General features: G+C 45.8%; 1 protein-coding gene across 7 annotated transcripts in view; it reads left to right on the plus strand.

Annotated features, from left to right (window-relative positions):
• PAX5 (paired box 5) overlaps window positions 1–24,421 on the plus strand; it is a 130,258-nt gene that overhangs the window by 79,580 nt on the left and 26,257 nt on the right. For 4 of the 7 annotated variants that reach the window (XM_041404564.1, XM_041404563.1, XM_041404568.1 and 1 more), the window contains one exon: window positions 21,065–21,166. The exons of the other annotated variants lie outside the window; for them this stretch is intronic. In XM_041404564.1, the coding sequence (XP_041260498.1) occupies window positions 21,065–21,166 (102 nt within the window). The remainder of the gene's footprint in view (window positions 1–21,064; window positions 21,167–24,421) is intronic. 7 annotated transcript variants of the gene reach the window in all.

Below are 24,421 nucleotides of genomic sequence, written 5' to 3' on the forward strand. Positions count from 1 at the left end.
ATGGTGTCAGTCTTAAATCTGTAAGATTACAAAAGAATTTATTGGAAATATGTCTGAGAACAGAACTATGGTTACAGTTTTTCATTGCTCTTGTTACCAGGTTGTGGTGTGGGTGGCAAAGCAATGTTTAGATTTAGGATGGCAAAGATCCTCTGTGCAGTTTGTAGAAAATGTAATATTTCTCTCTCTTAGCCAGCTGGCATATCCAAACATATGGGATAGATCTTGAAAATTAAAGGATTGCTTAAACATTGACACTCATGCTAGTACTTGCTGCTAAGGAGAAATGTCGTCACAGCTCTCAGTACTGCTTCATCTACTACATCTGTTGTGCTGTGGATCACCATCAAGATCTCTGATTAAAGAACCATTTGCTTTCTTTGCATTGTTTTTATGCCACGTTCAATAGTAAGTTTAAAAAACCCCTTCTGTCAGTGCATGCTGCCACAGCCTGAAAGGGCTCTCTCCCTTTACAAACCAATGACATAGGCCCAGCACATTGCTGCTGTTGTCAGCAGTTTCCAAGCAGCTTGTGATTGTTACTAATTACCTCCAGATACATTTTCCCTGCTTTGACTTGCTGATTTCAGCATGGTTGGTGTCACTTTGAGCAGATAAGCCACGTTAAACTGATATCTTTATGTGGCTCTCCAGTGCTGTGCTGGGGGTGGATTGATGAACCTGCAGCAGCCCAGCTGTGTCCAGCAGCAGGGTCAGTATGTTCTTAGAGAGCCAGGAGTGGCTGTTGACCAGGCTCACCTCACCCAGGGGCAGAGAAACATAATTTTCTGGACTGGAGTGTGATGGGAACTCTGTATCACTCCATTAAAAGAAGTGTCAGGGGCGCAGTTTTGTCAGTGGTCTTTTTGTCTAGCAAATGGTGGAGTAGAGGAGCCTGGTCTTCTTCCATATGCTGGGACATCTCTATCACCCTTGGCTCTCCTGCTCTTCCTCACATGCAGGGAGAGACCAAGACTCTGCCAAGTATGGACAAGTTATGTCTTATCCTCTGCATTCAAACTTGCAGCCACAGCTTGGAGTGTTACGTTCCTTGCTTTTTTTTGTGGTCAGCCTTGTAGACAATGGCTCTGGAGAGCTAAATCTGTGGACTTTGCTGCCCATTTTGTATGCACATCAAAAAGGTGAGAAAAAGAGAATAAGAGCAGGATCAGCATCCGTTACTATTTTGAGAGATGGGGAAGGAGAGACATTCCCAATGGCTGTCATCTTAGTTACCTGCTCTGGCTTGCATTGCTGGACTCTGCCACCAGACACAGGTGATCCCAGATGTGAAGCTGAACTGAACATAGTGCAGACTGCTCCACCCTTGGGAAGATCAGCCTGACCTTTTAATTTCTGGAGATGTATCCAACATCTTAGATGTAGTACATTGTGCCAGGTAGTTAGTTATTCATGTGTGACACAGATATGTGGCTAATGCAGGTAACATCATGAATACAGAATGAAACAGAATATGTTCTCTTCTTTATGCACACCTGATGTTTACAGTGAAGACTGCTGTTATTTTAGAGGTGCAAAAGTGTGATACAGGGTTAGTAGTTCATTAACAAGAAGTAAAAATGTGCCTCAATAATGATGGGAAAAGCATGGTGAAATCTGCTGGTGGCAGTTCCTGGGGGAGAAAGGGAATGTTTATTTTAATTTGTATATTACTGTAGTCAAAAAGAATGAACCTAAGAATATCCAATCTAGTTGATTCAGCAATTGTAGGTTGTTTGTTGTCATGAATTCAGGTCTAAATCCAGATCTTGCTGACCACAATGGGTCTTGCTGACCCATTTCTTAATGAGAAACCTGGTTTCATTATGAAACACTATTTGTCCATTAAACAAGTAGCATTTACTACTTTGTATTTTAAGAGTGACTGGGACAAAAATGTTGTTAAAAGAAGATCTGTTGAGGAGGATGATAATTTAGGTGACTTTGCAACTAGAAATGCCAAGGTCTGGAGAATAACAGTGTGGGAAAATGTAAATTATCCTCTTCATCCTCTGTCTTTTCTGAGAAGTAGAATTTCTATGTAAAGGTAACATAGGTGTTTATGGAGACTTGGAGACCCTCTCTCAGGGTCCATTTTGAACTCCCTGCCTTGGGAGAGAGATAAAAGCAGAAATCATAAAAGCACAGAGGAAATTCACAGTGTTGTGAAGTGTTGCATAGGCCTGTTGATATGTGAGGCTGGGAACAGCCCACACACTTTTTGCCCCTGCTAAGATGAAAGCTAGCAGTGTATTTGTCCCTGTAGTGCCAGCATGGTGATGGAATAAATCTACTTATTACACTTCAGCTGTGGACTCTGGCCCCCTTGGTTACCTGCATATATTTGATTCTCACAGTGACACAGCACTGGACTGTCTTTGCTGATGTCTCACCATTTAGGAGGTCTATGGTTGGTCATCTCTGTAGCAAGATCTCCAGGTGGAAAGAAGAAAACACCTGCAGAAGGTAACTTGTCCAAAGAATTTCTGCATATAAGGTTAGGGATTCTCATCAGAATGTGCCTGTTTCTTTCCAATGGCTATTGATGGAAGGAGGAGTGCTTAGTTTGAGCTGGACCTGCACAGGTGGATGGACCTGCTCTGGAGAGAGAAAGAAGGGTCACCTGAAGATACTGGGGAGAATTGTTATCCAGCTGATAGTCAGCAGCAGTTTTACAGTTGTGCTTTCACCAGATGACTGAAAGGAATTGAATTATTTTGATTTAAAATTAAAAAAAAAAAAGATTTGCATTTTTTTTTCAGTCAAAAGCTATTTCAATTTGTACTTCCTGCTCCAACTCTCTGAAATAAGAGTAATGTAACTTTTCCACAACTCCTTCTCTTTCTGTTTTTTCTCCCCTCCCATCCCTATCCCCAAAATAGCACAGTTTTGAAGAAAGTAAAGAAAATATTTGGGTTTGTTAATACTACATTTTTTTTTTCTGGAAAAATGCTTTGGTGTGTTTTTTATTGTTGTTGCCTGGTTGTAATAACAATAAAAAGTCTTCTTCTGAGACTATATACAGATTTTGGTCATATAACCTGTCCCTACCTGGAAATGTTGATCTTGTTTAAACATGGAACATAATCACAGAATTATACTTTAACTTTTACAGGAATGTTTTGAAGTGCAGATTGATGTTGGCAGATGGATGTCTTCTAGTGAACTGTTATGCTAAGAGTTACAACTTAGTTTCTACATTTAATGGATAAAAGTGCAGATGCATTTCACAATAATCTATTCATCAGTCACAATAGGATCTGCCATGTTAAATACTTGAGAAAAGGCCACATAAACTCCTGTGGAAAGCAGCCAATCTAAAAAACAAAAGGGCAATTTTTAATGAGAAGACAGAGTCTAACTGTGACACTGTTGAGTTTTTCCATTTTTATGAATTCTTATATTGCTATTAAAGAAGAAGTGCATTTGAGAAAGCAAACGAGGGCACTTGTACCCCACTAAGACCCAGGCTATTAACTGCCTCTTTTGATGATGTACAGCCTGACTCTGTTGGGAGTTCGGCTGTGGATTTAAATGTTGAATTTAACTATGGTAAACATATTTTGGTGCAAAGCATGTATAATAACAATTTGCATTTACATAGCATCTTTTGCTTAAGGATTTTGCAATGTCAAATTAATTAAATCTGTTTCCCCCTGCCCCAAATGCCACTGTGGTTTGGATAATAAATGCAATTTCAAATTGAGCAGCTATAGCAGGAGGATTAAGACAAGAGGGTTCTGGTGCCTTCGTGGTGCTCCTGATTGTGGCAGGCCTAGGGCTTGTTCTGCAGACATGTTGAGCAGCCTCATCTTGTGCTCACAGTGGTCTGAAGCACCCTGAAAAAAACCTGATGTCAAACCAGCTCCACATTGGTGGGTGGAAAGTGCTCTGCAGGCTTCATGCACAGTGTCTTATGCTAGTGTTTGAGTCCTGGGGATGCTCACACTCAGCTGTGCCAACCACTGCCAGGGCAGCTGGGGGGTTCAGGTGCTCAGGGCTGGCTGGCAGATTTTACAACAGCTACTTCAGCCAGCAGGTAGAATTTCTCACTGCCAGATAAATGCTGAAATCTGTTGCAGATCTCCAGTTTGGAAATAATTAAAAAAACCCCAAAAACAAAACAAAAACAAACCTAAACCAAACCAAAACAAAACCAAAACAAAACCAAAAAAACCAAAAAAAACCAAAAAAACAAACAAACAAACAAAAAAAAAACAAAAAAAAAAAAAAAAAAAAAAAAAAAAAAAAAAAAAAAAAAAAAAAAAAAAAAAAAAAAAAAAAAAAAAAAAAAAAAAAAAAAAAAGAAAGGAAAGGAAAGCGGTCTAATTAGCTTAAATGATTCCTTAATTGCTTTTTCTTTTGGCTCACAACAATAACAAAACCTCTGAGAGTTTCTGTGCAACCCACCAAAATGATATTTCTAGGTGAGTAGCAGCAGTAGCACATTGACATCTGCACTTCTGCTCAGCACAAAAATAAAATATAGTGGCAATCTGAGTCAGGCTGCAGAAGTTGTTTGTAGGACAAGGCAGTTGTTTTGATTACAGTGGTTGAAGACCTCTGAAAGATATTGAGGTGCTGGAATGTGTCCAGTGACAATCAATGGAGCTGGGAAGGGTCTGGCGCACAAGTGTTATTGGGTGTGGTGAGGGAGCTAAGGGGTCAAACTGGAGAAAAGGAAATTCGGGGGGACCTCCTGACAGGAGGGTGGAGCCAGGTCAGAGTCAGGCTCTCTCCCAGGGAACAAGAACAGGACAAGAGGACACAGTCTCAAGATATGCTGGGGAAGGCTTACACCAGATATTGGGAAAATATCTTCAGTGACAGGGCTGTTCAACCCTGGCACAGGCTGCCCAGGGCAGTGGTGGAGTTGCCATCCCTGGAAAGATTTACAAGCCACGTGGAGACATGGGCTATTGGTGCCCTCAGCACTGCTGGGAAATGGCTGGCCTTGGATCCTAGAGAGCTTTTCTGACCTAAACAATTCTGTTATTCTGCCACTGATGATATGTGGCCTTAATTCGCTTAATAGGAATTAATTCTTAAATGATATCTGACCAGTTGGGAGATTATGTATTTGCAATGAATTGACTGTGAGTTATCAGACCATTAGTTTTGGGAAGTGAGTAGAGGAAGTCATGAAAGAGACAATTCTGGGTCTTTGTGCACCCCAGAGCAGTGGAGAGCATGCCAGGAGGCTACTTGGTGTCTGCTGTGTCCTCACACCTTCCTATCATTCCCTAGAAGTGGGAGCATGATTTAATTTTTTTAACACAGGAGAAATCTGGGAGAAATCCAGGTGGAACTTAGGAATTACTCAAGAAAGAAAAACTGCTAAGTGTAAAGTGTTTGAAGTAATGCTTTAATAATGCTGTAGTGTATTTTTTGAGGAAAGTTCTTGCTTATGTTCTCTGTTCTTTGAAAGAGCTCTTCCTGTAGTTCTGTCTCTGGAAAACACTGTGTTAGCCAAGAATAGAGATTTTATAAGCCTACGGGGCTTTTTATTTTTTTTTGTAATTTTTTTTATTTGTTGTTTTTTTGGTTTGTTTTGCTTGATTGGCTTTTAGGTTTTTTTTTGTAATGAACCATTGTTTCTTTATGATTTCATGTTACATTAAGGCAAAAAAAAGTTTGAATTTTGGGTTTTGTATAATTTCTCATAAAAATGTTGAACTGTAATAAAAAATACACATAAAGAAAAATGCAGTAGAAAAAAAGAAAAATGTCACTGGCACTTTATCAAAATACAAGTTGCCTGGCTTTGAGCTGCTTGATGGAATTGGCACATCTACCAGCAGTGAGGAACATCACTTGTGGAAATCCCACAAGACTCAGCAGGGATAGGGACTGCCTGTTCTGCCACAGACTTGACACCTGGCTTGGGATTTTCACACAGATGTGGCTCAAAAGTAAATTCAGTAAAAAGAATGAAAGGATTGTTGGAGTCCCTCTGGAATTTTCCTTCTTTTCATGGTACATTCATTACAACAATCTGAAATCCTTGAGCACAGCCCTGTGATGACATTATACCTTTCTTAAACATTAACTTCTGAAAAAGGCTCATGTATCAGCAGCACCTCTCTAAAGAGGGATGTGTGGGTTATCCCCAGCTGGCTTCATCTCTGGCACTTTTGGGTCCAGACCTTTTGGTCTCCCCAGACGTAAGCGTGCTCCTGAGGGAAGGATGGTCCTTGACCACTGGGACTTAAAGATCACAAGAGTATGTAGTGTGTGGAAGAGTGTTGGGGAGGCAGCAGGTGTGGCTAAAGCTGCACTAATTGCAAGGTCCATAAGAGGTGGGGTGATGCTGGGGGCTGTGGATAAGACTGTCAGCAAATCAGAGGCCTTGTTTTTGCTCCTTCTGTCCTTGTTAATAGAGTTTTATGGCACATGGACACAAGCTATTCCCAGGCCTTAGTGTAGCCTTGAGCAGGTCTGGTAGTTGTTCACGCTGTAGGAAAATTGTGTCCTCTGTTGCATGCTGGCCAGTAAAGGCAGACCCAAATGCATCCAGGTCCAGCTTCACCCCCATGCTGATGCAGGGACAGCCAAGCTGTCTGGTATGGACACTGAATGACAGCAAACTATGGACCTTGTGGAGCCAGGGCGTTGCCCAGCCTAGCCTGGGTGACAAAGCTGCATCTGGCCCCTGAGTTCTCTGCAGAGAACTGTCCTGTGGGGCTGCACTGGGGATGGTCAGTGTAGGAATAAAGGAGCACTGGCAGTTACAGGGACACACGGGACATACACCACACCTGGTTTTTGAACATGGGGTACAGGGTTGCAGAGCACTTCTGCTTTGTGTGTCTTCACCTGCAGCTGCTGAGGCCATTCCAGGAGGTGCTCCATGAATCCCCTTGTCCTGCCCCAGAGCATCCCAATGGTTTTGTCCACTCTAGAGAGACCAGCATACATTCTGCAGTAAAATGTTTGACCAAAAGAGGTACAGCTGCTGTGGCCTTCCACTGTAAGGATGTGCAAGGCTGCAGAAGTCACAGAGCTTAAGGGGACATGCAGAGGTGGGATTATCAGATTTTAGGGGGACATGCAGAGGTAGGATTATCACCTTATGGCCAGGTGCACCTTGTCCACTGTATAAGGGTTCACTTAACAGGTTTGTGGATGCACTGCTGCATCCTCACTACTCAGGAGACAGATTTTTATCCATCTCTTCTGGGGATTTCACTACCTTCAAATCTTGATATCAACTCAGGTTTTAATGAGACATGATCTTAAGTTCTTAACATATGATTAGGATATCATTGGGTCCTACTGTGACATGGATAAAGCAGCTCTGTGGTGATATTGCCTCCCTGCCCTGACCAGCATATGGTAGACAGGAGTGCCTATCCCCTGTACTTGACCCCTTTGAGAGATGGAAAGCCAGTGCTCCTGTGCGTCACATCACCCAAGGGTTTGTAGACCACAGAGTTACTGACTGCCTGTGGACCCTCTGAAAAATACTCCCTTTCTGTAGTGGCTGCTCTGAGCTCCTCTGGCTGCAGCTGGCCTCTGGTGCAGCAGAGGAGGTCCCTCCTGCTGGGTAGATAGAGAATGAATTTGCAGTCCTCATGGAGGGGAATGCACCCTCATGGTTGTGGGCATGGGGCTCCACCAGCCCTAGCTGCTGTCATCACTGTCACTCCTCTGTCCCCACTAAGTGGCACAAAGAGGTTGCAGGCAGCAGGGATCAGCGGTGGCCCCACAGGTCTGGGAGACGAGGGGAGTGTGAAATTTGGCTGTCCCTCTGGGACACTGTCCCAGCCTCTCCTCCCCATGGACCCACAGGGGTGGTAGGGGCACATCAGCTTTGCTCAGCATCACATACACCCTGCAGAGAACAGAGCAGCTCTTCCCCCATCATCCAGAGTGCTGTCCTGAATGTACTGCTTTCTCTGACCTTTGTATTTATTCCTGCCCAGTCTTTCTTCATGTTTTCTTTTAATTATTTTCCCCTTTCTTCTCCCCCGTCTTTCTTCTCCCCTAAAACTCTGACACTCCTCTCTGGTGTATTGAGAATGTGAGTGAAATTGAAGGCTGGAATGTCTCAAGACTTTATGATGATGAATTACTTTCACTGCCAAACCTTTTATTGTCTGTGATTTGGAAAGAAGGGAAGCTGATTTATTGTGGCCAACTGTCATGCCATTTAATACAGTTATAAATCCTGACACCATGATGGCCACTGTTGACCAGGGACCCCCTCTGGCCACTCTCCTGTCCTGCTTTTGTCCACGGTCACTGTCTTCAGCTGAGGAGCAGGCAAGTCATAATGTGAGCTGGGAGTTCCCGCCTGAAGGGTAATGGATGAGGATCAAGCAAGCACCAAGTGTCTCACCCATGGCTCCAAGGTGTTGGGATGGGTGGAGATGTCCCATGCTCCTGGACATCCCTACAGCATCTCCCCATCCTGGTGCTGGCACTCATGGATTGCTTCGGTCCTGCTTGAATGTGGCAGAAGGGGAATATCCCATGGGGCTTGGAGCAAGATCCCTTTCCACAACCCCTTCTGTTCTCTGGTCTGAACTCACTGGAGGATGCTTCCCATAAAATAATCCACACATTTGTCACTTTCTAACTACATGGTGCATCAGCTGAGATACATATCTCACTATGATATGAGATGCTATCTACCCACTAGAAAGCTTGGAAAGAGGTGGAACTTGGAAATACTAATTTGGTTCTGCTGCTTGATGGGGCCGATGAAAAATGCAATTTTGTCTCAAAGTGATTTCAAATGAGATATTTCAGGTTTCTTCATCTAAAGAGCGTAAAACATTTCAAACTTGACAACTGAGAATATTTGGTGGAAAATACTGAAACCCCAGTGTGTCAACATTTCCATAGCTTCACTATTTCCATCACAGAATCTAGGTAAAGTGCCTGATTTCAGCTTTTCATCTTATTTCAGGATAATAAAAGCATTACTTAAATAGCAGAAAAATGGCATCTAGGTTTTTGACTTGTACTTTGTTGAACCCTAATTAAGATGTAAAAATTGAGGGTGTACATATTTGTTCTGTGAGGAGTAGAAAACCACTCATGAGATTAGCAATGACGCTTGGATTGGAAATGCCTCCATCTCAGATGAATTCCAGATGCAGATCATAAATATTGATCTTTGTATCAAGATGAAAAATTTCAGCATGGGTTTAATGGTTTAATGTCACTGCAAAACAGACCGGTGGAAGCTGTTGGATTTTCTTGTCTGCTGTGCTTATGCAGCAAGCTGAATAACCAGTTGTCAATATACTCACGTCTTCCCGTTTCTGGATGCACCAGCAGCGTTCTGTTCACCCATGTCAGCACTGACAGGGCTCCTGCACGGGCAGGTGTCTGTCTGCATAGGAGCAGGTAGGACAGTGAAGCCCTGTGTGGCCTGGCATCTGGCTGAGCATTGGCAGCCCCAGCACAGCAGCACTGCACTGAGCCTGGCTGGACACACCATGGCCCCGAGCAGTAACGTGATCTGCTGGAGCATTGTCAGGCCTTGGGTCCAGGCAAGGGGTGCCAGGGTGTGGCTTGGGACCAAAGGGATTCCCACTGAGGCAGGGTTGCGTGCTGTCTGGGTTTCTCCTTCTGCTCATGCTGGTCTCAAAAGCCCTCTGGATATCACTGCTGTCCTTTGCAAGGTCCCTGGAAAGCCATGTCCTCCCCTCTCTCCTGGTTGCTTGGCTGGATCAGCTTACTTGCTTTCCCACACATGGCTGGGAATCATGAAGCTGGGGATCATCCCTGCCAACCAGGACATGGCAGGGACCCAGGGTTCTGCAGCCTGAAGGCTTGCCTGGATTCTAGTATCCTCTCCAGGCCACCCTGTGCAGCTCTCAGACCTGGGTGCAGTGTCACCCCAGCTGCCAGGCTGGGAGGAGGAGGTGGGCTACCCTGCCCCTCCTGATATGACATCATGTATTATCTCATATTGTCTCATATTGTCTCATATCATATATCATATCATGGTCATACAGATGCTCTGCAGCAGCACCTGTACCAGTAGGGCCTTTTGATGCAGTCCATATCACAGCAAGCACAGCACAGCATATCCCAGGTAGTGGCAGCCCACTCATGGTGGATGGGTATCAGGTCATCAGCATTCTCAGATGCCCTCCATGAAGTGACCATGGTGGCAGCTGGTGGTTCACAGGCCATCTCCATTCTTCCTCACACACTTTCCTGGTGCCTAGGAAGGTCCCAGAGGTGACTGCACAGCCTGGTATGAGCCCTCTGAGTTGTCTATGGACAGCAAGGTCTTTTAGCCAGGTCTGTGGGATGAATCCTGAAGGTCTGAGTGCTGCTGAAGGAGGCTCTCCCTTGGGAGCAGCATCTCTGTTCCCAGGGCAGCTACCAGCCTGAACCAAGGCTGTGGACCCCAGTAATGTGCAGGACCACTCCTCAGGGCTGGCATGTCCCTTTTTGTAATGGTTAAATGTTTGTTAAATGGGCTGAACTTGTGCAATTGGAAAAAGTCTGGATTTCCATTTTGTGCTGAGGCAGAGCTTGGAGGCCAGCCACCTCTCCCCATACATCCCATACATATCCATTTGTTTTTGGGAGCATGCATGCCACCACAGTAAAATGCTAACAATGCTACGTTTCATACTACAGGTCCTACTGTTTGGTTTTTCCCTTGTAGCTCCAAGAAGTTGTCTGGAGTCCTGTTACAGTGAGAGGAGTTCGTAGTTCTTGACATACTGATCTAGTCTTCTTGATTGCAAAGAAAAGCTAGAAAACATCTTCTGGGCATTTGTAAAAATCCAAACAGTGGAAAAGAAGAAAAGAGAAAGTGTTTTATTGAAATATCTCTTGATAACTTAGTCCCCTAATGATTTTTCTGGCGTGTTTAGCATCTAGCTGTATATTTACATGAACAGGGATCCCCCAGACCACAAACTTTTCATGCTGCTGATCCTCTTGGTCATCCTGCATCTTTCCAGCAGCACAGTGATTACTGTGGAGACAGTCTCACCAAGCCTGCTGTGCTGCTCTTATTAGAGGTATTGCTGTGCTGCAGAAGGAAAACAACAATAAAGGGAATATGTTGCTTCTGCATGCGTTAAGAGCACTGATCAAACCACAAGAGATCCCATTTCAGACATAATGTGCATTGGAGGGCAAAATTAGATTGAGGAGTAAATGGAGCCTAAAATCTCCATAGCTTTATTCGTCAGAAAGCTGTTTCATTGCGTGGTTTAATTCTCCTATTTCTTTCATTCACTGCATGTAGCATACTGGCTAGAGTACATTTTAGAAATAAGGCAACGAAAAAACCCCTTCTTTAATTTGGCAGTGGTGGTGAGGTGTGTAAGGCTGTTCAGACCTAAGATGTGAGGTGATGTGAAATGCAGAAGCATGGTACTCAACAGCAGAAAAACAGCCAAACTGGCGCTTTCTGCATTTTAGCAGGAAGAGGTGTTTTGTTTTGGAAATGTTATATTTGGCTTTTGATTTTGGTTTCTTTTGCATTTATTTAATCCTGAACTCTTTAAAGTTGGTTTTATTATTTCTATTTGAAAGTTTTATTTCATTGCTGCTTGTGAATTACACTACATGATGAATGGCACTTTACCAAAAAATAACATTTTGTAGGCTAAGACCTGCCATGATGGTAAGCCCATTCTTTTTATGTGGGATTTCTTTTCTCTTTGCTTTAAACATGTCAGTTTGACAGGAGGAGGCTAACTGGTCTCTCAGATAAGTAGACACATGGAGTTTTTTGCCTTTGTAGGCAACACCTGATGCAATTTTAAACTAATGCAAATTGCTGAGGAGAGCACTTGGTGTGCAGTGAATCCCTTCTGAAACAGTGAAAACTGCAGATCAGTATAGTTGGCACCAGTGAAATGACCAGAGCAGGAGGACAAGCCCATGTGTGTCTCCATCCTATACACACCTTTGTGTATCTGTGCTTCCAGCCCACATTCCCTGCTCCATTTCTTTTCCAGAACCTTTGGAAGCTCGCTTGGCTTCCCTCACGCTGCTTCAGCAGTTCCCACATCCTAACTGCCTGCAATTTTGGCTCTTCCTGCCTTACACTGTGAGCCATAGAAATAAGAAGGAGAAGAGGAGAAAATTTCAGGCAGTTTTCCAGTGAAATTTGACCAGACCTGAAACCCAGTTGAAGACCTCCATCAGTTTCAGTATTATGTAAGCAGAGTCTCATCTTTGAGATCTCAACCAACAGAAGATCCCATCCTGCCAGGGCCAGAATGAGCTGCCTTCCCCTGCTCTTTAAACTTGATAGTCTGTGAAGGTGCTTCTCTGCCACACTGGTGCAGGGACAGACCCCTGGGCCAGGAACCAGTGGGGGTTTATTCAAGCTTAGGCCGTTGGTCGTGCCTCTGTAGCCTTTTCTGTGGGTCTCTGCTGAGCTCATGAAGGTCCATCCTTTTGGCTGTGATAGGGCCCTGCAGATCCAACAACTGTGAAAATATTCAAGATTTTTACTTTGTTCAGGTCTGTTTCATAGTAAAACCCAACGAAACCAAACCCACAACAAACAGACAAAGAAAATACCTCCTTAAAAAACCCCAGATCTGAAGAAAGTTTAACAACAGAAAGTACTAAGGAAGGTAAAACCAGCCCAGAGCAGAGCAGTGTGCACTTCTCAGCTGTATTTGTGACACCTTTTGTATCAGTCCTCACTATCTTAAATTTTACATAGCAAAGTAATTTTAACCTTGAAAATGAGATTTAACTTCTTTTTAAAAAGGAAAATCAAATGTTCTAGCATCTTCAGAACTTTTTCAATATACACCCATTAACTTCTTGGGGTTAAAATGCTGAATGAACAGCTCTCTGCTTGCATAAACTCCAGGTTTACACAATTCAAGCTGTTGGGGCATTTCTGTCTCTTACTGTAAAGGTTTCATTACTAAAGGTCTTATCTGCACTGGCACAAAGGCAAAGGTGACACGACCTCTGTAGTGTGCCACCTCCTCTCACTGTGTGTCTGTTTGGCCCCTCCTTTGGGAGGGATTGTGCTCTTCAGCAGCTCCCAGGATTCAGGCAGGCAGTGGCTGTGCAGGGACATGGACCTGTGTGGGATTTGCAGGCTGTGCCAGGCAGACTCAGCCTCCCCCAAAGAACCCCCTTCTGCAGGGTGCTGCTGCAGCTGCTGCTCCTCTGCTGTTCTCCAGGCAGGTGTGGGAGGGGAAGGGCCCCAAAAAAGGAATTTAATGGATCCAGACCACCACGTGTCCTCCCACAACTTCTTGTCATCCTTGCTCTCACCTCCATCTGCCCTCCTTGCCTTTTGGTGTCCCCTTGAAAGATGATAAATGTAAAAGTTGTGGTGGTGTGTATATGTAATGTGGTGGGATTGTCTCCATCGTTCTGCCATGCATCCCCTGCATCCCTCCACACTTCCCCACATCCCTCCACACGCAGAGCTGTGAGCACCCGAGACCCAGGCCATGCCTTACCCTGCCCCAGCCACTGGTGGGCCTGCTAGCCCCACCTGGGCTCAACAAAGAGAAACCTTGTAAAGGCCTGAAGATGCCATTTGTCATGGGCCAGGGAAAGGCTAAATTATGCAGGTGAATTTGAGTGTGTGGCTAGTTGTTTGCCACACAAGAATTAGGGTGAGAGTGTGTTCTTGAAAAGATGTTGTCTGCCTGGGGTATTTTTCCCTATTTTCCATGCAGATGTCCCCTCCAATACATTTTGGGTGTGTGTGATGAATGAAGGGGTCAACCCGTGGAATTCTAACCTTGCATGTGTTACAAGAGAACCTTGGTCTTTGAAGATCAAGGTGGATGATGGTGCAGCTCAGATCTGCAGAAAAGACTTTCTCATCCTAGCAACCCTAAAAAGTATGTGACAAGTGGAGTATTGAGTTGTTTATAGGGTGCAAGAGCTCTGTTGCTGCAAAGAAGAAGGAACAGGAGTTTTATGCAGCAGCACAAATGAGATTGTCCAGAGGAGATGGGACTGCGGGCAGAGCACTCTGTAGCTCCAGGACTCCTTCTTAGGAATCACAGAGAAAACATACTGGGGAATTAATCTGTACTTTTTCACTGCATTTTTGCTCAGACAGAAAGCATCAGTCTTCCTTCCTTTCTCTTTTACCTGCCCTGGCTCTCTTTTAAAAGTGTAATTGGGTCAATGGAAAGTATAACAGAGACACCTGCTATGAAAGGTGCTTTGGAGTCCAGTAAACATCTGCTGCTGCTTTGCAGATGAGGAGAAAAACAGACCCACATCTGCAGCCCCTATTTCCATGCAGTGTGCTTAATCTGAATTTTATGGCTCTGATAGCAGATTATGGTGCCACTGCCATGAGCCCTTGCAGCCCCAGTCACAGTGGACACTGCGCATTTCAATACCTCCTCCACTAATCTTTCCCCCACTGCTCCCATTCCCTGGCTGCTAATTTCACGCAGGCACTTAAACATGATGGATAATTGTGTTCTGCTTATCAATGTTTAATTTAAGGGCTGTTCCGTCTGACCTGAATGCCCTCTGCAAGAGCTGTGCCTCATTATTGATTTCATGGTCATACCTGTGACATTACCTGCTTTGTAGGAAGTAGACTTTGACATTCCTGTGAGGCTTTGGCAGCCAGAGCTAATTGTCAGAAGAATAATCGAGTCAGCAAAATCATTACAGGTGATCTGTATGTTACCACTGTTTTATCTGCCTCTAATTAGGTGCAGGAGAGGTAACTCATCACAGTAAGCACACCACACTGGTTTGATGTCCACAAATAGAGCAAGATGAGCACAGGAGGGGAGTTATTCATTAACAGCAGTGATTCAGTGTGTTGGAGTCCTGTGCTGGTGACATCTCCTTTCCCAGTGGAATGGCATGAAATGCCGTGCTGCAGGCATCCATGGGATACAGTGTGAGCGACTTTTGGGCAGGACTGAATGCTGGGGCATGTGCTCACTGCCTTTGGACCTGAGGCAGTAATGAGTGTGCTGCTGCTGTGGAGAAGTTTTTTGTGTGTGATAAAACCTTTTCTCTTGTTTGGGTGCTGCAGTGCCCCATGCTGCTGCCCTGGGCGCATCCTGGGTGATACACATCCCCAGGGGGCAAAGGGAGCAAGAGCCAATTGATGGAACTCATCAGGTCTTATCCTGATAACACTGTTGTGCATTTGACCAAAACATTTTCTTTGGGGTAACACTTGAAACAACCAGGTTAGCATGATCAAGTTCTTCACTGGGCAGAAGAAAAAGAGCTTTTATAAGTGGGAACTAGATTTTTCAGAATAAAAGTCAGTGTTGGTAACCAATTTCACTGAAATAGGCTGGAAATTTGGGCTTGCTGGCCAGAGATGAAATAGCACCCAAAAAGTATCACTGCCAATTACTTTTTTTTTTTTTTTTTCTGGTGTTAAGCAGTGGTAACCCTTCCTGTAAGGCACTACAGCTTCCTCATATCTGGGGTAGCAGGTGCCTGGTATGGCAGGACTGCTGCCAAAGCCCACCAAAGAGAGAGCAACATGTGCAGACTCCTGGGGCCAGCAGTCCTTTGAGCTCCTAGCAGCAGAACAGCACCAGTGCAGGTCCCTTCCTCTGCCAGCAATGTTTGAAGGCACTTGACGACGGAGGTGCCGTGTGACAGGACCAGGAACGTGACCACAGCAGGGGTGCCATCCTCCTCCCATCACCATGTGGAGTCGTAGAGACCATGCAAGGTCATTTTGAAGTCAAAAAGCCAAGTTAATCCATCTGGGAGGCCTTCTGGAAGTAGTTTATCAATTCTGCTGGTGCCCTGCTGCAGCTGCTACGTGGCATCCCTGCATGAAATCAGTGTAAGGATTCCTTGCACACAGCGGCTGCCAGGCAAGGAGCTGTAGAACCCCAGACTGAATGGGATGGCACTTGGAAGCACCTGCCCAGCTCATTGCACAACTCTGTGGGCTGGTGTGGCAGCATCTATTCATCACCAGTTTGCCTAATGAAAACCTGCATTTTTGAAAATAGTTTTCTGGAAAGACACGAAGAGTCAGGCGAGGCAGCAGCCTCTGTGCGGATCTGGGTGGGAGGGCTCTGATCTGTGCTGTTGGACAGGTCTGTGAGAGATCTGGTTTGGGCAGAAATGCCTGAGGTGGAGCCTTGGGCAGTGCTGGTCTGTGCTGGGTGGTGCCTTCTGTAATTTCAGAGAGGGGTGTACACTACTTTGGTAGCCATTTCGGATGGTGGGGTGTCTTGTAATGATACCTGCAAGGAGAGTGGGAGGACTCACTAACACTGCCAGACTGACTTTCTCAGTATTGCTCACCTCTTGGTATTGAACCCTGACTCTGAAAAGGTGTCATTACCCCATTAACTGCCTCATTCTTGACCATGCTCCTGAGCCAGTGGCAATCACACACCTGCTGTGAGCATGGGGCAGGCGGCAAAGGCCCCGCTTCCCTCAGTGCAGACCATGGTGCATCATGGAGAGGAAAATCACCAGCCCTGCTGGTGGTTGTGAGACAGAGGCAAAGGGGCTCTGTGAGCCCCCTTCCACCACCTGAACCCCGTACATTTTCTGATGTATCCTTTACTGTAATTAATTATGTGTCCAGTGGGCTCATTTCTTTCATACTGTTACTGACAATCTGTTAGATAAAGGAAAAAAATGCATTGGTGCCCTATGGTATTGAAAGTGAAGGGTTTTCACACTGTCAGGGTAATGAATTCTGCACGGGTTTGAAGCACCTGAGCTTGGGGGAGTCCTTGTGTCATGTGTCTGGGAGTGACAACCCCCAGTGGTTAATTACTGCCATGGATGAGAGCTGAGCTGATAGCAAAATGAGATAATTTCATTAGTAGTTAAATTTGAAGTTAATTGGATTCACGTTTACACACAGTAGTGTACAAAGGCACACTTGGAAATGCTCTTTTCTGGCTTTTGGGTTTTTCTTTTTTAAGAAGATGGATTGAGGAGTGCTTCTAAACTGCTTCCTCTTTTTTTCACTGTGGTTTGGACAGAGAAGAGTCCTTTGGTGCTGCAGGCTGCTCTCTGCCCCAGCGCTTTTGTCCTGCAGCAGGGGCATTTGCTGATGCCCAAGCACTGCTTGCTTCATCTGTGCAGGGGCTGCTGTTAAGCTCTCCTGTAGCTGGTGGAAAAATTTCTTTCATGGAAGAAAACTACTTTTTTACACTTTCTTTGCAAAATGATAATTTGTTTTCACTGTAAGTGTTGCCAGTTCCTAGTGAAAATGGAAGGATGAACATTTGTTGACTATCTTCTGTGTGCAGAGCTTTGACTTGTGCAAGGGTGTCCATAGCAGAGGTGTTTACTGCACTCTCCACAATGACAACACTGGTGCTCCCCCTAAGACATTTTCTCCCTGGAAATCAGATGAGTGTTGTGTCAGCATTGCCTTGGAGGTGTTCACCAGGAACCTGAAGGAGCCTGGTGGAGCAGTTTGGAGGAAGTGATGCGATGAAGGAGATGGCAGGGTCCAGGCTGAATGGGCACTAGAGCTGTTGTGTGCTCCTTCTGTCATGGAGGCGTGCCAGTTTCAGGTCAGCAGATATCACTGAAGGTACCCATGCTGCTGGGGCTACCAGCCTCTCCGTGGGGAGGCCACTGGAGGAAAGACTCAGAAAGGTATTTTGGTGACTTGGAGCTTAAAATTGTTGGCAGAGGTTGCTGGAAAAATATTGCTGGTTTGCTTGGAAAATCCTGCTGGGCTCTGCTGTAGTTGAGCTTCTCTATAGGCTGGAGCTGGCAGCTGGGCTACTCTGTCCTGCTCAATACCAGCCCAGCAAGGCAAGGAGGCAGCACTGCCCACAGCTGCTTCTGCCATATCTTTACCTTTAGGTATCTAAAATAACCCTCAAAAAGCACAGGACTAAGACATTCAGGAAAAAAATATGTCTTGAAGAGAACTAGGTTCCTATGTCTGTGTGACCCACTGCTAAAGTGTAGCTGTTCAGTTTCTATTGAGTGCTTTGCCTGTATGAGTAAGGCAGAACAGCCTGGAGCAGAGGCTGCTTCTTTATCTCTCTTTGTACTAGGTGGATTAGTGTTTTTCTCTTAAATTAATTGTTATAGTGCAGTTGAAGCTTGCCAGCACTGGGAGAAAATGTCGTAGAGAATGGGATGCTCCAGTCTTTCATTTTTGGTGAAAGCAAATTGGATGGAATTGGTAGGATGAGGCTGGATTGCAGCACTTGCAGCTATGCCCTCAGTCACCTTTGGCCAGCGCCCTCAGCCTCCCCTCAGGCCATGCCTGAGGCCTGGCTGTGGGGACCCTACAAGGAAGATTTGTTGATACATGACAGAACATTTCATTTGGAAATGGGATGTAATGGAAACCAGCCCATACCTGTGGAATAGATCATGGGTGATATTTTCTTTATTGACTGAGAAGCAGAAGTCCTACTTGTTATACTATTGTTTGTGATGGTTATGTTGCTCAGTGCCCTTGACAGTGATTCTAGTAATTTTGGGTGTGGCAATGGCTTTGAAGAAAGTGAATGACTTGTAGTATTTCAAAATACTGAAGTAAATGTCAAGGTTTTTACGACAGCTGTAGAAAATGAGGCATGGGGTGTAGTCGGTGCGGGGCAGTTTGGGAGGGGGAGCTTGCCCACAGGTCAAGGCACCTTTGGGACCTGACGTGTGGTGCCAGTCTGTGGTGACACCACTCAAGCAAGAAGAGAGGAGTCCTGATTTCCCTCCTGGGTCTCCGGAGGGCTCCTAGATGGCAGCAGTCAGCCCTGGAAATGTTCATCTGCATTAGGGACAGCCGTTAGCTGAGTCCCTGCTAGCGCTGGCAGTGAACTTAGCTGCTGACACTGACTTTATGTAGACTGCAGGTACTTTTGTATTCTCCAGACTGTAGAGGTGACATAAAGCATTTAATTTTGTGTGGGAGAGAAGGAAGCAGGGCAGTGATGAGGGGAGAACATTTTAATCTAAAATAACCATTTTCTGCCTGCATTGAATAATTAGAATTCATTATGCCCTTCCGTAAGGGATGTGACTTCTCCCTAGCACTGGAGAACAGATTAATAAATTGTTTTGAACCTTAAATTCTTTTAGGATGTGAATGCACCATAAATATTCTGTAGGAAGGGCCTGAGAGGAACAGCTTGCATTCTGATTTGCAGATACTGAGTGCGGAGGAAAGTGGGGCATGTGCTAAGAGATCACTGCAGCAATACTAGAGTTTTGGCATGTACCCCTTCATCTGAGGGTAGGGGGAGGCAGCCTTTGTGGCCGTCACCCAGAGATTGTGAGCCACAATTTGCAATTACTTGTGTACCTGTCTCTTGTCTCATCAGATGAAGTCTCATTTCTTTAAAGATATCAAATAAAGGAAGATTTTGAAGTTTTATTTTTAGATCAAAATGAAATTGAGGCTCAAAATCTTCACCAAAAAAACCCCAAAAAACACTTAAAAAAATAATTGTTTTGGCTTTTGTAAAAATGTTCCATTTCAATCTCTACAAGTTCTAGAGACCTGAAAAAAGTTCACTGTCTTAAAAACAATTGCCTACAGAACACAATATGAAAAACAAGAACCTGTGAGGTTTTTTTCTTGTCAGTAGTGCTAAAATCAACAAAGTCACATAACTTTTGCTGATCCAACCTGCTACCTTTTAGGGAAGGAACCTGATTTTTGCTAATGAGCTGTTTTAGGCCAACAGGATCTTGGAGCTGACCAGTGCCAGAGTGGCCCCTGTCCTGTAGGGGTTGAAGAGCAGAAGGGCCAGGTGCTTCATGCAGCCTGGAGTATCTTGCTCTTAACTGAGGTGTACCCTCACCTTTTCAGAGCTAAGCTCTTATGCAGTGCTGCTGCCTCTGAGCTGTGCTTTGGGTCTGATGGACCCCTCATTTTCCCCTGGCCTTGGAAAAGCCACTTGACAGCTGGCAGAGCTGGTGGCAGAGCCAGAGGGATGGGTCTGGGGCGGGTGCATGAACTAAAGTGGTGCCTGAGGTAGTGTGTCACACTGGGAGTGGATTGCACAGCCTACGTCCAGCTGCTGACCAAGCCATGGTGTCGCAGGGTCACTGCTACCAGGCACCTGTGTGTGTCTTGTAAGCAGCTTCTCCTTTGCTTAAGTGTTCTGCCCGAGGATGCCTTTGGGGCCCAGAAGACCATGAGTGGGCTCCAGGATTTCCTCTGGGGTGAGGGATGGATCCTGCCTGATGAGATCACAGCAGCATCCTTTTCTTCTGGAGAGTCTCTTGTGGCCACAGCTGACAGTGGTTTACCCAAAATCTCGCTGTGGCGGCCTGAAGGGATGGTGACTGTTCCAGAACCTCCACATGGGAGCAGAGTCCAGGCATGACTGAGGAAACACTTCTGTGGCTCTTTGTGAGTCATGATATCTGACATCCTGTCTTTGCACTGCCAGTGGAAACATGTCCTTGAAGGTGACAGGAAATGTGTCTGGGGGAGGGTGAAGGAAGAGGGGGTAGCCCAGACCCCTGATCCAGGGGCAGAGAGAGATGTAAGACATCCTGCTTTCTGCTTTTGTGGGATTATTTTCATGGAAGTCCTGTGGGTACTTGACTAAAACCCATGTTGATGTGGCTAAGGAAAGACCAGTGCATCAGGCTGTGTCTGCAAATCTAACTCTTCATCTGGCACTGTGACAAACTATGTTTTAAAACACCTTCATGTGTCAATGCCTTGTGTGTTTGTTCCTTGGGTTTTTTTTTCTCTTTAATTAGAGATAAAACAAATGCCCTGCATTGTATATAGATCTCAAACAGTCTCAGCCTTTGCATGTGATTTTCTAGGGAGTTTTCTGGCAAAATGTCATTGAGATCTGTGTTATTTCCCATTTCACTGCTGTTGACTTTACAAATCTAAGCTTTGGAGGAATCTGGGAGTAGGGGTGAGCAGCTGGAGTTCACTCGGGTGCGTTCCTCTCCCTGCAGAGCTCTGCTCTTCATCTTACAGTCTTGCACTTCATTGGAGCTTTGTGGCAGCTTATAGAGAAAACAAAACTGTGTCTGCCCTCCCTGCCAGGTTGGAAATCCCATGCTGGTCCTCGCAGAGCAGTGATGACAAATGCATGGCTGTGTTCTGGGTGCTTGGGGAGATGTAAAACCATGTCTGCTTGTCGCAATGCTCACGTGGTGATTTGTTGGTTTGATTCCTCAGGTCGCGAGCTGGCAAGTACAACCCTCCCAGGATACCCTCCACACGTCCCTCCTGCTGGACAGGGCAGCTACTCCGCTCCAGCACTGACAGGAATGGTGCCTGGTGAGTCTTCAGAGCAGAGGAGAAAGAAAAGATAAAAGGAAAACAAATAGTATTTCAGGAGAGAAATGTTGCATGCTGTAAATGTTCTGTGCTGAGGCAGAAGCCACAGTGCTGAAGGGCAGGCGTGGTGTGATCCTGAGTGAAGTAGCACCAGGCTCCCCAGCACAGGAGGCTGCATCACCTGCAGAGTGCCAAGGCAAAGTGTTGGCACTGAAATGCTGAAGGAGCTCCCAGCCTCCCTTCTGTGGAGCCTGGCGATTGCTCCATATTGAGCTGTGCCAGGCTCTACTCACCTGACTCAGGCTTTGCTCTAACTCACCTGGTTTCTCCCAGCACTGTCCCTCTGTGCTGCCCCAGTACTGAGGCCGTTGGCCCTGGGGGCTGGACATGTCCTGACCTCAGACTTCCTCCATGAAAACCTGACTCATGGGGACACCAGGCTGTTCCTAGGACTCTCTGTTTCTGTAATTTCCTTCCCATTTTGGAGCCTCACAGTCAGAAATGCCAGGTGGCATGAGCCAGCTAGTGGCTACTGCTTGCCTGTTTGGCAGCAGAAGCAGAGGTTGTGCAGGTGCCAGGGGTGGGCAGAGCAGGTTCTGCAGGTGTGTCACATCACTGATGCCAGCCTTAAGCGCTGCTGGCTGCAGATCAGCAAGGAGTGGTGGGGCCACAGCACTCCTGTCTTTTCTGGGGCATTACCAATTCTTTGGGGGCAGCTGCTAGGGTGGGTTGGCAGAGCTGCAGGATGTGGGGCTTAATGGTGCTCAGCCAGAGGAGGTGCAGTGTAGGTTCAGTGATGTAGAGTCATCTGAGCTGATTTTCCCAGGTAATAGATTTTATTTTTAACTACATATAGGCTTGTGTGACCCATTATATTGAATAACTGCACTGTTCCTGTCACTGGTTCTTTTAATAACAACCTTCTGCTCCAGCTAGTGTGAAGGTCAGCTGCAATTCCTGTAGGTTCTCCGTCTCATTTAAGTGAGAATTTGCTAACTATCATCCAAAATGCCTTCTCAATCCTTCTTTGACTCCTGTCCTTTGCAGAACCAGTTTTAGAGCCTTGCTAGAGTAAGCACCACAGTCCCTGAGGGGCTGACAGTAAGGCAGGTGACAGATCCAGTCTGCTACCATTGGCACATCTCTGCGTGTTCCAAAATGGCCAAATTGTCATGCCCAAGCACAGGCATGTGTTTGTTCTGCCAGCTCTCAGGAATTCATCTCACGACATGCCTCTGTCTTGTTCTAGTTTTTGGAACTTTTGCTAGAAATGTGCTTCCTTGATAAGATTTTTAATCATTAGCCATGAATTTCTGCTTGTAATTAAGCAATTGTGTGAGTTAAGTGGTTAGAGACATGGGAGAAATGTATACATGATAACACATAAGCAGTGTTTTGTTGCATGCTTGTTGCTACTGCCATTGCCCCTACTGATGTGAGTAAACCCAGCCCTTACCATGCTGGGTTTCTGTCCCACACCTGCTGGGGTCTGCAGCTTGCCTTTGGGGCATGGGAGACCTTCACACTCCCTTGCAGTTGCAAGATGTGTGGGTTCAGCTTCAAGTTCTGCCCGTATCTTTTCTCCAGCCCCGCCGTCACTGCTCATATTAACAGGAGCACTTTTGCCTCTTGCCAGACCCGGCTCCTTCCTTATCTCTCGCACAGGCAAGAGGTACACAGGAGCCAGTTTCTGCTGCGTCTCCATGACTTGTTCAAACACATGCTCAAAATTTTGCATTTCCTCCTTCCTTTCCTGCAAAACAAGGGACTTGCATATCAACAGCAAATTTCCATTTTTATGTGGCTTGTCTGCTATGGCAGAGAATAAACTATTCAAATGCTTTTCTCTGAAGGAACCAAACAAGCAAACACATGGTTTGATTTCAGTCTGGAGCTTTAGGGACTGACAGCTGGCATTGTTTGAGGCTTCCATGAATGTGTTTCCTCTGCAGGCCACTGGCCCTGCAAGCTTCTCCTGCCTTTTGGTGTCTGTCACCCTGCAGAATTGACTGCAGGGGAGCTGTCTGAGCTATGCTGAGGTGCCAGCACCCACAGTGCTCTGATGTCACAGGGTGCAAGTGAAATGCCACGGTGGGGACAGATGGATATGTAGGTGGGAAAAGAACTGGCTGGGTGGTCAAGCTCAGAGGTAGTGCCTAATGCCACACTGCAGGTGGGTGCTGGTACCACACATAGAACTGCAGGGCATGGCTACAGGTCTCTCTTGGTTCACAACTTCATCCACAACTACAAGACAGCCCATCTTATCAGGTGTTCAGGAGCCTACTGGGGAGGAGCATGCAACCCAGCAAGGACAAAGCAAGTGATCCTGCACCAGGAAAAGGAGCACTTTGCTACAAAACAGGCTGAAGACTGTTTAGTTCCTGGAGGGATGAGGCAGGCTGAGAGCTAAGCATCAGTCTGCTGTCTGCACTGGTTGTGAGAGTGGTGAGCATTGTTCTGGGCAGGAGTTGGAAAGAAGGAGTTATCCCCCCTCACTTGGAACTTAGGGACTCATAATGGGAGTAGTACTGGTTTGAGCCCCCTTAACACAAATAAATAATTGGCGGAACTCAAAACAAGCAAGATGCAACTGGCTATGACAAAAGTCTGCAAACTTTACGCCCAAGAGATGGGCTCAGTAGTGGAACAGGTTGCTGAGGTGTTGTGTAGTCTCCATGCTTGAGGGTTTTTAAGGCCATGGTGGGTGAAACCCTGAGTATTCTGCCCTGGCCTTATTGCTGATCCTGCACTGAGAATGCTATTGAGACCGCCTGAAAACCTTTCCATCCTGAAATGACTGGTCCTTCCATAACTCAGTGTTTCGACTGAGGCACTGCTGGAAATGTGCTGCAGAAATTCACATGCTTCTGCCTGATACTGTGAGTAGGGATAGAGTCAGGAAGCTGTCAAGCTGGGTGCACACTGGGAAATGCAATATTTGCAGGGGTTTTACTCTGTGGCCTGTGTGGGGGCCTCAGGGCCTTTTCCTGAGGTGAAGTGTTTGAATGGAAGCACAGCTTCTGAAGCAGCTGTTGGCTGGTCACAGAGACCATACAATTGCCATATCTCCCTCACCTCTGGAAGGCTGGGCTTTCTCTCCAGTGCTGTTCCTCCTCCTTCATGGGCTCTGCTGCCCTGCTGGTTGGAGCTGGCATAGTGACAGGGACCAGTGCTGGTTGCCTGGGGTCTTTTCTTGATCCTTTGCAGCTTCACAACCACCAGCTGTTTCTTTCCAGCACCAGATCAGGTCTC

The sequence above is a fragment of the Onychostruthus taczanowskii genome, unplaced genomic scaffold, assembly GCF_017590055.1.
Source record: "Onychostruthus taczanowskii isolate IOZ18803 unplaced genomic scaffold, ASM1759005v1 scaffold215, whole genome shotgun sequence".
NCBI lineage: Eukaryota > Metazoa > Chordata > Aves > Passeriformes > Passeridae > Onychostruthus > Onychostruthus taczanowskii.